Below are 12,885 nucleotides of genomic sequence, written 5' to 3' on the forward strand. Positions count from 1 at the left end.
CATTCAATTTTATTAATATTTTTCTGTAAGTATGAATTTCTCTCAAAAGCAACTCTTCATTTATTGGACACCTGAAATCTTCATTAAAGCTTCTAAGTTTGTATTTTCAGCTATATAAATCAGTGGCTCAGAAGCTAACTGTAAAAATTTAGTATCCATATTTGTTTGTTTATCAAAGTATAAAACCAATTTTGTTGCATGATCTGTCTTGTTAAAGTTTAGCATTAAGCTCTTTGGGTTTGGGGTTGTGGAGGTTTTGGGGGGCTTTTTTTGCTTAGTGTGATGCGTCTTAAGGCTTTAGTTAAGATTAGATAGGAGAATAGGATCACAGCCTTGGGAGATCAGAAAAACAGTTGCAATTAATTAGCAGTCTGCTGACTTTTAAGCATCCTAAAAAGGATTGGATCTTAAATGTGTAAAATTCCCTTTGAAGAGACGTTTTCCTGAAGACATTTTCCGTAGAAATCAATACTGAGAGTTCAGAAAGGTGCCCTCTCTCATTCAAAGCACATTCATTTTCTGATGGTTAACCAGTCCTGTGTCTTCTAAGGAAGAAAACAGTAGTTCATTAATGTGAAAATCTAAAATTGAAAGGGATATCTGGTTATATCAAAATATATAAGAATGGAAAATAAGACTCAAAGATTTTTAAAAAAGTAATCAAAAAACAAGGGAAAAAGAGATCTGAGAAAGCATGTGATTGATGATATTTTTAAACCATCGGCATGCAAGGTGATAAATTGGGCAATGTCATTGCAAACAGAAGTAGTAAACTGAGTGTTTTCAATAGATACAGTATAAACATGTTTGAAATCCTGTCTTCACATGAGAAAATACAACAACATCCAAGCAGTACTTCTTTGTCAGACAGAACAGAGCACTTAAAGCTCATTGGGCAAAAAGTAACTCAGTCATTCTGACTGCCAAGGATTGAATATTTTGTAATTTAAGTTAAAATATCTCTTCTAGTAATGTTTTTGCAACATAATAATAATGAAATACAATTTTCTAATTTAGTACAAACGGATCAAATTAAATTGAATACTGCCTGATTTGTCCAGCAACTAGAACATGTGCAAAAACACACCCCGCTCCTGTGTGGTTGTCCCTTAGGAAGCATGCTCCTACTTAATACACGTCAGTCATACTTTTGACTCTAAAAACTGCAAGTACAAAATCACAAGCCTTTTCAAAATGTCTATGAATAAAAATCTTTATATATTAGCATGGAAAATAATTGATTATATTAGCAGTAATATGGACAAACACCTTAGATTTGCAAAATCAGAACCAGTATGTCAGCAATGATTTTCAAAGTTATCTAGCATAGGTATCCATAGAATTGCCTCTGAAATCAAGTGTCCTGCACACACATTTATATGACAAACCACCTCTCTGCCATGCTGTTACAATTAAGCTATCAGAGGTAGAGATGCCAGTATAGTGTATAACGAGAAAACTCTGACCCTGTAGAGTTACTTCCCTATGTGATGAAAAGTGCCCAGTCCTACTGATATGTTGAAAAATCCATACGTTGACTGTGTGGGTTAAGAGTAAGATACTGTGTCCTCGTTTGTGTGTGTTGTGTACTGAGTATAGTTGTTTGTTGGATTTGCTGAACTTAATAGTTTGCAGTTCTGAGCCTCAGACCAGTCACATATCAATGAGTCTTTCTATAGTGTTTGATCGGAAGTCCTCTGATAACTGTGCAGAGCAGCCCACATGAATTTCTAAGTCGTAAGGATGGACCAACATTTAAATGCTTTTATAGGGATACACATTCACTTTATGCAATGAGGTGCTTATATTTTTAAAGACTGTATTTTTTGACTTTTGTAAAGGACATTTAGACCCATCCTTAGTATGGTGGGTTTACTTTCCATAACAGGTCAGGAAAAATAAACTTTACCAGTGCTAAATTTCAAATTTATACTGAAATAAGGTAATTAAATTAAAATAACTCTGCAGTTTGTTCCAATTACACTGAAAAATTACTCTCCTCAACAAAAATAATCTTAGAATTTCCCATAGCACAGTCTCAGAGTGCCAGTATAGCTATTGTTTAAAACACGGCATCCTTTCTGTATATCAAATCATTTGTGTTAGAAACCAGCCAAGCAGCAATATGTTTAGTTAATCAATTATCATCCAGACTGCATTTATAATTAAAGGAATATTAACTACCATGATGGATCTATCTTGTAGCAGAACTTGAATTATATTCCCCATGCCTGTAATTAGCTTGGGTGTTTAGGTGGCATTGGTTTATGTTTGTTATATGGGTCCCTTTACATTTTTCTTTAGAGGGTCCTCCTCAAGCTGAAGTAGTTATACTTTTCCAATTCTTAATTTGCTGTTAAAAGAGGGAGAGACAACTGTTCACTTGCCATGTCCAAAAAAAACTTTAAAAGATTTACGTTCTTTTGCGTTATTACTTTCTTTTGGATTACATTTGCATTACTTTACATTCCCAGGTGTAAGGTTCTACAAGAAGCTGAGTTTCTTAAAGATGTTGCTCAGGTCTTCAAATTACAAAAAAAAAGAAAACAAACATTTAGAGAGCAGCCAAACAGGCTATAATTTTTAGCAAAAAATTCAAGGAACTTAGTAGCAAATTTCATGCTGTCATCTGAGTATTCACAACTCCTACTAAAGATACTTAGACATGCCTGCACAGTGTTTCATAGTGGATTTTGTTGCATTGGACAAAAAATAAAGTAAACTTGAGAGGAAATTCTTGCCATATCAAATCTTTGTACAGTTGTAACTTAGAGAGTTATTGTTCATGGTGTCTTAGGGTTGAGTTTACATATTCCCTAAATCTTTTTTCTGTTCTGAAAGTATCTAGACTAAATATCACCACATAGGTAAAGCAAAAATACAGGCTCTGAAATGGGTTTACATGACAGATCTGAACTTTATCTCAAACTTGAATATAAATATAATCTAGAGGTGAATTATGTTCATTCAACATATGCATACAAAACTCCTACCTGTACTCCCAGTAGTATCATACCAAAATCAATTTCTCCTGTTACGCACTATGGTGGATAAATAGTAAATGATCTGGTCTGCAAAGAGTGTTGCTCATCCTTTGTAAAAACTCAACATCTATAAGACCATTTATCATACACTAGCCTTCAGACATATCATGGCTTATTCCCAGGTTATTTACCCCTGAAACTCAACCTTGTCCATCAACCTACGCTGAAATAATTCACTAAAACTTCTGTATACTGATACCACATTACCAGTGGTCATCATGTCACTGAATGCCCACTCAAATTGCATTACATTAGGTCACAAAATGTAGATCTAATGGAAGTATACATCTCTCCAGGATTGATCTGTACCCGTTATCTGAGATGCCACCAGCCCCCATCACTAGTTGTGTGGATGAACTTCTTGCATGCTCCAGCAATGCGTACTGCTTGTCCATTTGTCTTAGTGCACTAAATATACCTTCGTACACTAATTACTACGCTGTAGCTGAATGAACAGTCTTCATATATTTCCTTTTAATTCCTCACTATTAGTTTTCCTTGGTTGCTCTCACCCACCGGTTTTATCAGTATATTAGAGGGATACACCATTTTGTTATAGGCTTGCAGTGGTGGAATGAACTGTTTCCATCTTAAGTAATTCCTGCCAAACCCCTTAAGTCATGAGTCTGCTGTGTCCTTCCTTACCTTTATATTGTGCTGTATATGACCCATGCATGTATCTGAACACCAGGCTTCTTCTGAAAGAAAAGAAAATGCTTGTTTGGAAAATATCTAATATGCAATTATGAGGAAAGAGGAGGCACAAAAAATATAGATTTAGCTAAACTGGGACAGAGAAAGTAGTGGAAACTTCTTTGGCCAGAAACTCAATGTGGCTATTTTGCTTCTAAAACAAACTCAGGGCTGACTTATCAAACACTAATAGCATTATGAGGAAAAACCTTAATCTAAAAAGATAAAGTTGTGCAAAGAGATTGTGTGGTGAGCTTCCTATAGCTGATTAGTCTAATCACTCAGCAGGTTTGGCTTATTAAATTAATAAATTGAAAATTAATTATTTTAGCCATTACAATAAAGGAGGGAAAATCAGCCTTTACATTTCCAGATCAAAGTGTGAATCAATTCATATGAAATTTTCTTTTTCTTCAAATAATAAATTTTTGGGGGAAGTATTTTTTTTAAAAAACAAGATAGTATGAAAAATTGGCAATGCATAATATTAGCTTTATGAGATTATTTTTTAAGCTTTTCTTTTCACTCTCATTGTTCTATACATAGGGGAGATTAGTGATCTGCTTCTCTCCAGCTAAAATAATCAGTGATCAAAATGTTTTAATCTTTTTAATTTTTAAAAAAGGGAGAAAATGTGTTAGATTTGATGATGCTTTTTTTCCATTCTGATAATTTGTACATCATTTGATGTAAAAGATGTCAATTAAAAGCAAATAGCTAAGAAAAATAATAGCATCTGCCAAATACGGGTTCATGTAAATGTACATGCTTTGATGCTGGAGCTCAGTGATCTCTGTCTGTCTCCATATTTATGTGATTCTAAAAGCTCAGCTACTGTAGTCTTCACCTAAATTGCATGCATGTTTTAGGCATATGATAAAGCTATCCTTTGAATCCACACTTCATATGGATTTCTAGCAATTTAATGCAATTTAATTAATACGGCAAATTATAGTTTGCTTGAAGTAAGTTTGCCATGCAAAGAGTACCTTTGCAGTACAGTAAGGCTGTCAGAAGGTAAGATTGGCTTCAGTGTAATTTTTAGTGAATCAGTTGTGTGTGTTTTGTCAGTCATAAAGTAGTTACTCAAGAAGATCTTTTTCCTTCTCTGAAATGCTTCTACCCAAAGTTAGGTCTTTGGGAAAGTGATGGACAGGACTGCAGTTAAAGTTTATCTTCCAACCATGGCCAGAAGTTACTGGTGACATTCTTCAGTAACCACTGATGAGTTGTTATCTTTCTTTTTCTAGTGAATTATTCATTGGTTCATCTCTGTTTAAAGTTTTCTTTTTCTTTTCATCACAGGGAATGGAATGGGCATCCGAGTTGTAGGTGGGAAAGAAATTCCAGGAAGCAGTGGGGAAACTGGAGCTTACATTGCCAAGATCTTGCCTGGGGGCAACGCAGAGCAGACGGGAAAGCTGATAGAAGGTAAGATAAATGCATTATCAAAAAATGGAACCACGGGAGAGGTGGGAGTTCAGTAGAATTATTTATAATATACATTCTCTCTTGCACAATAGATGTAATCTTGTGCAAGCAGTGAGGGGCATCTGAGAGTCCCTCTAAACCTTAATGAGTCTTAAAGCAGAAAAGGACTGATGGAAGGTAATTTTGTGACTTCTATAGCCAGGGAGAATTGCCACGATGAGCAGTATTATGGCATGTCTTCAGTAATATGTGCCAACGTGCTCTCTGTACTGGGGGTAAGACAATATGTCTAGAGTCCAACTGTATTCCGTGGACATATACCATCAACTTATAAAGTGAAGATGGAACTAGATGATCTCTAAGGTCCCTTCCAACCCAGACCATTCTATGATTCTATGATCATTGATTTCATCTACCACAGACCTCTATTTCAAGAACTGGAAGTGTCTTCCTCATTTAATTGACTTTAAGTAGACTGCATTACACTACACATCTTCCTTTAGGCAACTAAAGCTAAATTAATCATTACATTTTCTAGGATTATTACAAATGTGATAATTCTATCTAATAATAATTTATTTCTATCCATAATCACATAAATGGTCCCTTCTCTATTTTATATATATATATAACTATTTTTTATTTCTTTTTTTCATTTGAATATCTGCATGCACCTGAAATGTCAATTTATCCAAGGACAAAACCATAATACATTGGTTTCTAATTCATTCAACTAAGTATTTTTATTTCTCTAATAAAAGCAGATATCCAGAAAAAAAAAATAACAAAAGAAGGAAGATAAGCAGGAAGAATAGTTGTCCCTGGCAGAATTCAATACACATAATTTTTCTGAATAGTAAACATGCAACAAAAGTAATGATTAAATCAAAAGTACTTTGCAGATAGAAAAGCTGAGTAAATTGATTAAATAGTGTATTCATAAAGAACAGATGAAATGTGTTGTGGGTATTACAAAACAGTGTCACATGCATTCATGTTTTCCCTGCTCCTTTTTACATGGTTGGTGGTTTCTTTGCCAGTATTTTAAAGATACAAATAGAAAAGGTGCACATACACCAATGTCAATTTAAAGTTGAAGTGAAGAAATGATGTATCAACAAAAATATCTTCCTTTTTTCCCTATAGAGTTGATTCCACCATTCATATTTAATGGATAATATCTCACTCATCAAATGCTAGAATAGTATTATTTATTGCACACAAATGATGAAAGAATTTACCTTAATTTATTGTGTTTTGAAGCAAGTATTTCTTTTGGCTTCTTCCATACAACAGAGTAGGTCTTTCTTCACTGTGCTAGATCATGCCTGCATTGTTTCAGGACCAAGCAGGTAAAGAGGAGAATGTGGTTATTCAATATTTTCCTGAGACTGGACATTTCAAGAAAGACAATGAGCAGTTACTGTTTGGAATTATTTCCAGTATTCTGGTTTCTCTTTCTCAGTTTCAGTAACTTTTCTGGGAATTGAAGTTTAAAGGAGTTCTTCACTCATCATATGGCTATATTTTAGCTGTGCTCAAGAGTATCTTGGGCTTACAATAACTACAGGAGAAGTTCAGATATGACAATTTGCTTTTCTGTCTGTTCGTGTAAGGTATTTTAAAGTTTTATCCATATTTTATAGAAGGATGAACTGGACAGTAAAATATGTATTCCTTTGTTTCTTCCTCCCGTTATATGATTAGTCATGTTTCTGGTCTGACCTTTATAAAAGCATCCTAGACTTGGGCATGTTGGCATAAATCAACTCCATCAATATCACTATACTTAATCTGTAGAATTTGTCCACGCAATATCCCAGAATATGTTTTATTATTGATGTGTTAAATATTCTGTCAGAGAGAGAAAATGCTTTCTGCAGAATGTACCATTACTATAGCATACAAGACAAACACTTCCTGTTACTGTCATTTACCTTTTAAATCTTGCCTTTATATATAGTTTACTTTTTATGTTATTTTAGATGGCTATCATCAATCAACAAAGAATATTTGGCTACTTCACTGTTACTTTTGTTTGGTTTAGTGGAAATATGACTGATGCACATTTAATCTCTACCCTTCAGAACTGCTAAAATCCATTGAGGTCTTCAATCATTCTCATGCTGATCTGTGTAAATCCAGCCCAACTGCTGTTACCAATATTTCTGATATTGTTGTGTCTGAAAATAGAGGCTGGCATTCATTTCTTTTTCAAGTTATTTGCTGTCTCTCACATCACATACATACAGAAAAATTTGTACGACATTATCTGTAAATTATAATTGCATAGTAATAATTTGCATAGTAAACATGAGTCACTTTTTCTGCTGAAATTCTGTGTGACTTCAAATTAGAGTATATACCTAGTCATCAAGTAAACGTATACTAATGTCATTACAAGTTGATATTTTGACTCACTAGCCTTTCTAAAAACATGATACACTGTGAAAAATCCCATCAATTTAATTATTTCCTCTAATTCTAAAAACAGAAAACACTGGGTCAGGTCTGGAAATCCTATCAAAGGCATAAGGAGCAAGGATAGATTTACTGTGGTTATGAAGGATGGCAAAGTCCTACTTGCTGTCTGCATGACTGCATCTATGAAGAAATGACACACTTTAAAATACAAATAGCATATCTTTCCTTAGGGAATAGCAATCCATAAAATTTTAGCCTATTTAAACAGCTTTGGTGGTGTCTTAGTGCTGAAAAGTTTATTTATAGTTCTGACTGGCAAATACCAGTCATCTTGGTTCTCTCACCTTGAATTGCTTTCAGATGTCAAAAATATCTCTGATTCATCACTCATTGGCATTACAAAAACTGGAGGTGGAAGACTCATTCCACAGAGCTCATCAAGTGCAGGGACTGTGTCAATTTGATAGATGTGTCTGTGCTCCCTCTCGTGTTGACAGAAACAGTTCAGTTATATTCTGCCTGGTAAATCTACTGAGTGAATGGCATTTTATACTGACAGCATTTTTCAGAAACAGAACCTAGAGTGAAGAGCAGAAATAAAATATTAATGCATGTTACCAACTGTTACAAATTTGCTGGATGCCCTCAGCATTCAAGTTTTCTTATTGGACCATTTCAACAGTCTGGCTGGAGAGCTTGGGAACTGGTGAACCATGGGTGCCTTTGTTCCAAGTTCTCAATCAACCAGGCATACTGTGTTGCAATGCTTATGCCAGCTGACATTCACAGAGATGAAGAGATTCCCTGACTTTCCAGTCTGCCGGCAATTCTGGGGAACCTGCATGGTATAAAAGCTAATTGTGAAGTTAATTTGTGGTGATCTTACTGCCTTTGCTGTCATTGAACTCAACACCAACCATGGCACTGATCAGATTTTTGTTAGCTTGTCTGGGCTTTATGGGTGCATGTTTATTTTTAATATATACACCTCATTTAAATCATATTTTTCCAAACTTAAAAATAGGAAAATCATACATAGTGAAGACAAAATCCCTTATTATTAAAAATACTGAAATAGCACCCCCAGTTTCTATTTTATAGCAAATATAACAATGTAACATTTCTAGCATAACACAGAAGGATGCCACCTACCTTATGAGTCACAGACCTTCACTGTAGAATTTTAGTGTATAAACAGTCCGTGGTAGCAAAGAGACATGCTATTCAATTCAATTCAGTTGAGTTTTGCATTTTATAATTCAACAAAAATATTCATCATACAGGGATATTTTAAGCTTCCCCATCCTGAAGCTAGTCCAATAATAGTATAAGAAAAACTACCTGATGTGCATACAGGCAATGAAAGATAATGCCGCCCTGTTAAAGCTGTTAAGTAGGTCAGAGAAGAGAAAATGTGCTGCCATTTGAGAGTTCTGTGGTAGTTAATGGTGCCCTTCCCCTCAGTCCAATCCTTAGGCACTTGTTTTGGTCTAGATTAATAACTACATTGCTCCTGAAAACACCAGGAAGGTCCTTTAAGAAGAGCCACCTGCAGCCTGATGGCAGGTCCAAGAGTAGACTAGACTAGACTAGACTAGACTAGACTAGAATAGACTATTTAAGTTGGAAGGGACTTACAATGATCATCTAGTCCAACTTCCTGACCAGTTCAGGGCTGGCCAAAAGTTAAAGCATGTTGTGAAAGGCGTTGTCCAAATGCCTCTTAAACACTGACAGGCTTGCAGCATTCACCACTTCTCTAGGAAGCCTGTCCCAGTGTTTGACTAACCTCTCAGTAAAGAAATGCTTCCTAACGTCCAGTCTAAACCTTCCCTGGCACAGATCAGAACCATTCCCACAAGTCCAATCACTGGATACCAGGGAGAAGAGATCAACACCTCCCTCTCCACTTCTCTTCCTCAGGAAGCTGTAGAGAGCAATGAGGTTGCCCCTCAGCCTCCTTTTCTCCAAACTAGACAATCCCAAAGTCCTTAGCCACTCCTCATAGGACATTCCTTCCAGCCCTTTCACCAGCTTTGTGGCCTTCCTCTGGATGCAGTCAAGGACTTTCACATCTTTCTTAGATTGTGGGGCCCAGAACTGTACACAGTATTCAAGGTGAGGCCGTATCAATGCTGAATACAGCGGGATAATCACCTCTTTTGACCAGTTGGTTATATTGTGTTTGATGCATCCCAGGATGCAATTTGCCCTCTTAGCTGCCAAAGTAGGTAAGAGCACATCCAATGTCCTCAGCATCAAAGTCTGAAGATTAACAATGAGTTCTTAGATGTGCTCAGTACCTTTTAGGCTTAGATTCAACTGCTAAGATGCAGATGGTCAGTTTTCAAAATTGATTGTTTGCCTTTAATTGTGCTGGAAGTTCCCCAGGCCACATGGCCAGTTCCCCTCAGGAACATAAGTTGAATGAGTGGGGCTGTGTTAGGAATGTCAGAGCTCTCTTTCATCTTTAGAAAACCATGCAATCTCAAAACCTTAAGATGCCTTCAGGAAGTAAAACTGAAGTCTCCCCATTCCTCTTATCCCTATTTATTTATGCTTCTTTTTCTTCTTCTACAGAAAGTCTTACATATTCTTATATATTCAAGTGTCACAATTTCCTTTTGTAAGACTTCTGGTGCACAGCTTTCTCTCTCTCTCTCTAATGCCCTAATATGAGGTCAAATAAACATTAGAATCATTTCTCAGACTGAAACTAAGAGCGTTCCCTTGGACTGTCATGGGATGGCACAGCTTATTATCTCTTGAAGCCATGGACTATGGCCACAGTGTCAAAGAGAACACTTCCTCACAGTTATTAAGCCAGTATGGAGAGAAACACATTCACTGCTTGCCACCATACAGCTTTCCACACGTGGACTGACATATAAGATGAACAGAGTATACCAAAACATCATGCTGTGACTGGGAAAAGAGGGCCACATCTAGATCAGTGGAAAGTGTTTTCCACCCAAAACAGAATATGTTAGGGTAAAGGAGCAAATTGCTATTTGGATTACTTCCATGGACTTCAGAGAGCAGCCAAGCTCCCCACCTTCAGTTCTCTGCAGGAGGCAGATGCAGGAATCCCTGTCAGAAGTCTACCTTAACCAGAATGCTCTACCGCTCTCACCCATGGTGTGTACTTTGACTTATGACCTAGCCCACTTCAAGCATCCCCTAGCCTCAGGCTTCATAATAGAAGAATGTATGCTGAGAGGTTTCTTTGAAGGCAGAGAAGAAAAAGCCAGGGGTCACAGAGACCCTCGTCTATGTGGGTTCAAGTGTCATTACCACAGCTCTTCATTATTTCGAGGAGAGGCAGTTAATCAGAAAGAAAACTGTGATAAAGGCATAAGGAGGTATATATGATGGTAAAGAAAGCTGCTATGTTAGGTGGAAATCTACTACAAAAACCCAAGAATCAGTTGACCACCCAGAAACGTGACTGAAATATGACTTAGAAATATGAGACCCTTAGGTAGCAACTTTGAGCTTAGGGAAGCCTGCAAGTGAAATCTGAAAGACAACCAACAGTTTCACGGTGCATGAGCAGTTCCTCATGCACAATGCAGTCTGCATTAACTAGAGAAAATTATCTTGAGTATTTATACTGCCTACAACGATTCCTCTGAGGGGAATGTAAGTAAGACTAATGAGTAGACTAGAGAGGAGATGGCCAATGTGGGGAGACGATTAACTGGACTTTGATTGTCTAGTATAAGTAAGATGAATCTGGGCATAAGCAGTGTTGGATAGAGGCTACTGGAATATTAACAACACTGTTTAATCCGAAAAGTATTTCCTGGGTTCTGGGTAGTTACATCTTTGAATACAAGCAGCTTTCTTACTCCTCCAGGCAAAAGTGCCAACTAGCCAACTTCCAGAAGCTGTTTCACCTCAGCCATGCCTCAAGGATGTTCCCTTCATGTGTTTTCAGATCATAAGTTTTCAATCATAACTTTTCAAGTTTAAAGTCCTTGTCATCTTAAAGCATATATTTACTGACATTGGAAACACATGATTTATTTTAAGTCCTCACAGAAGAATAGTGGGACATGCAACTGGATTATTGACCAGTCCATGAAAGGCTTATAAAGAAAGTGTTAAGAACAATTTTTCTGCAACTTGTTTGAAGCACTTTTGGGCTAGTTTGGATAGCACCAAGTGCTGAATAACAAGACCAGACCCAGTTTCAGAAGGTCTTTTGCAAAGGCAATAGCATATGTAATGGCTGTGCATCTTATTGAAGCTATCTCTTGTCATATCATAGACATGCTTTGGATGTTGCTTGGAATATGGAATGTGGCTGGAATGGTCATGCGCATGTAAATAGCTGGAAAACCAGAACAGAAGCAGTAAGTCACTATCGTTCCCCCTACTCCTCTTGCCACACTTCCCTGTTATCCCTGTGTTATAGATGGGCTCAACTGTAAGACAGACTGACCTTGGTCTTCTAGCGGTGGGTAGTGCAATAGGCATGAGATCTTCCCGAGTTTTAAAAGTCTGTAGTGACTGCTGCTTGCTCTTCAGCCAGATAAAATTAGAAACATTGACCAGGGCATCACAGTGAAAAGAGTTTTTTCCAGTCCCCATGAAGCTAGGGATAGTGAAGAGGTAGCATCCCTTCTCGAGTCTCTCTGATAATTACACTCCTGGCAGAAAGTAGATAGCATGACGAAGCTGGAAAATGCTGAAAAGAAATTAAAAGGAACAGAAGAAGGGAAGGAAAAAATTTAAAAAAACTTTGGATCGGGTCTTAAATGAACAGAAATAGTCTTCCCGTCCTGCATTTCCATTTTGCAGTTTGACTGCTTTAATTTTTTACTACATCAGAGAAAACAAAGAATTAACTTTACCCTGTTCTCTTAGCACTAGTCTTAGTGATTTATTGTGCTATCCATGCTTATTCTGTGAGGTTAGAAGAGAGGACAGCTTGCTCTCAACATAACCTGGGCTACAGGCTCAGGTTTATCTGTCCCAGCAGAAACTGACTTTATCAAAGGAAATGTACACAAAATAACAGGCAATGCCATAGCTCGGTTGAAAGCTTTGCCCTAAAACTCTTTAGAAAGGACTTTAAACAAACCCCTAAATGCCCCCTATCAGCTGTAAATCTTCAGTTGCGTAGTTGTGCTCCTCTCATCCATTTGTTCTGCCTTGTACTTCTTTCAAATAAGCAATAATTAATAAATGTGCAGTGATGTTCTTGCTAAGTGTGGCCGTGGGCATTCAGTGTATAAGAAAATGACTTTAAAATATTTAGAATTTTTTTTTAAAAGGGAAGTCTATT

The 12,885-nt window shown here is 36.8% G+C and overlaps 1 protein-coding gene across 1 annotated transcript in view; it reads left to right on the forward strand.

Annotated features, from left to right (window-relative positions):
- The window catches only part of PCLO (piccolo presynaptic cytomatrix protein), a 373,103-nt gene that overhangs the window by 238,942 nt on the left and 121,276 nt on the right, over positions 1 to 12,885 (forward strand). The window contains exon 11 of the mRNA XM_068401930.1: positions 5,043 to 5,168. Within this exon, the coding sequence (XP_068258031.1) occupies positions 5,043 to 5,168 (126 nt within the window). The remainder of the gene's footprint in view (positions 1 to 5,042; positions 5,169 to 12,885) is intronic.

This window comes from Nyctibius grandis, chromosome 5, assembly GCF_013368605.1.
Source record: "Nyctibius grandis isolate bNycGra1 chromosome 5, bNycGra1.pri, whole genome shotgun sequence".
NCBI lineage: Eukaryota > Metazoa > Chordata > Aves > Nyctibiiformes > Nyctibiidae > Nyctibius > Nyctibius grandis.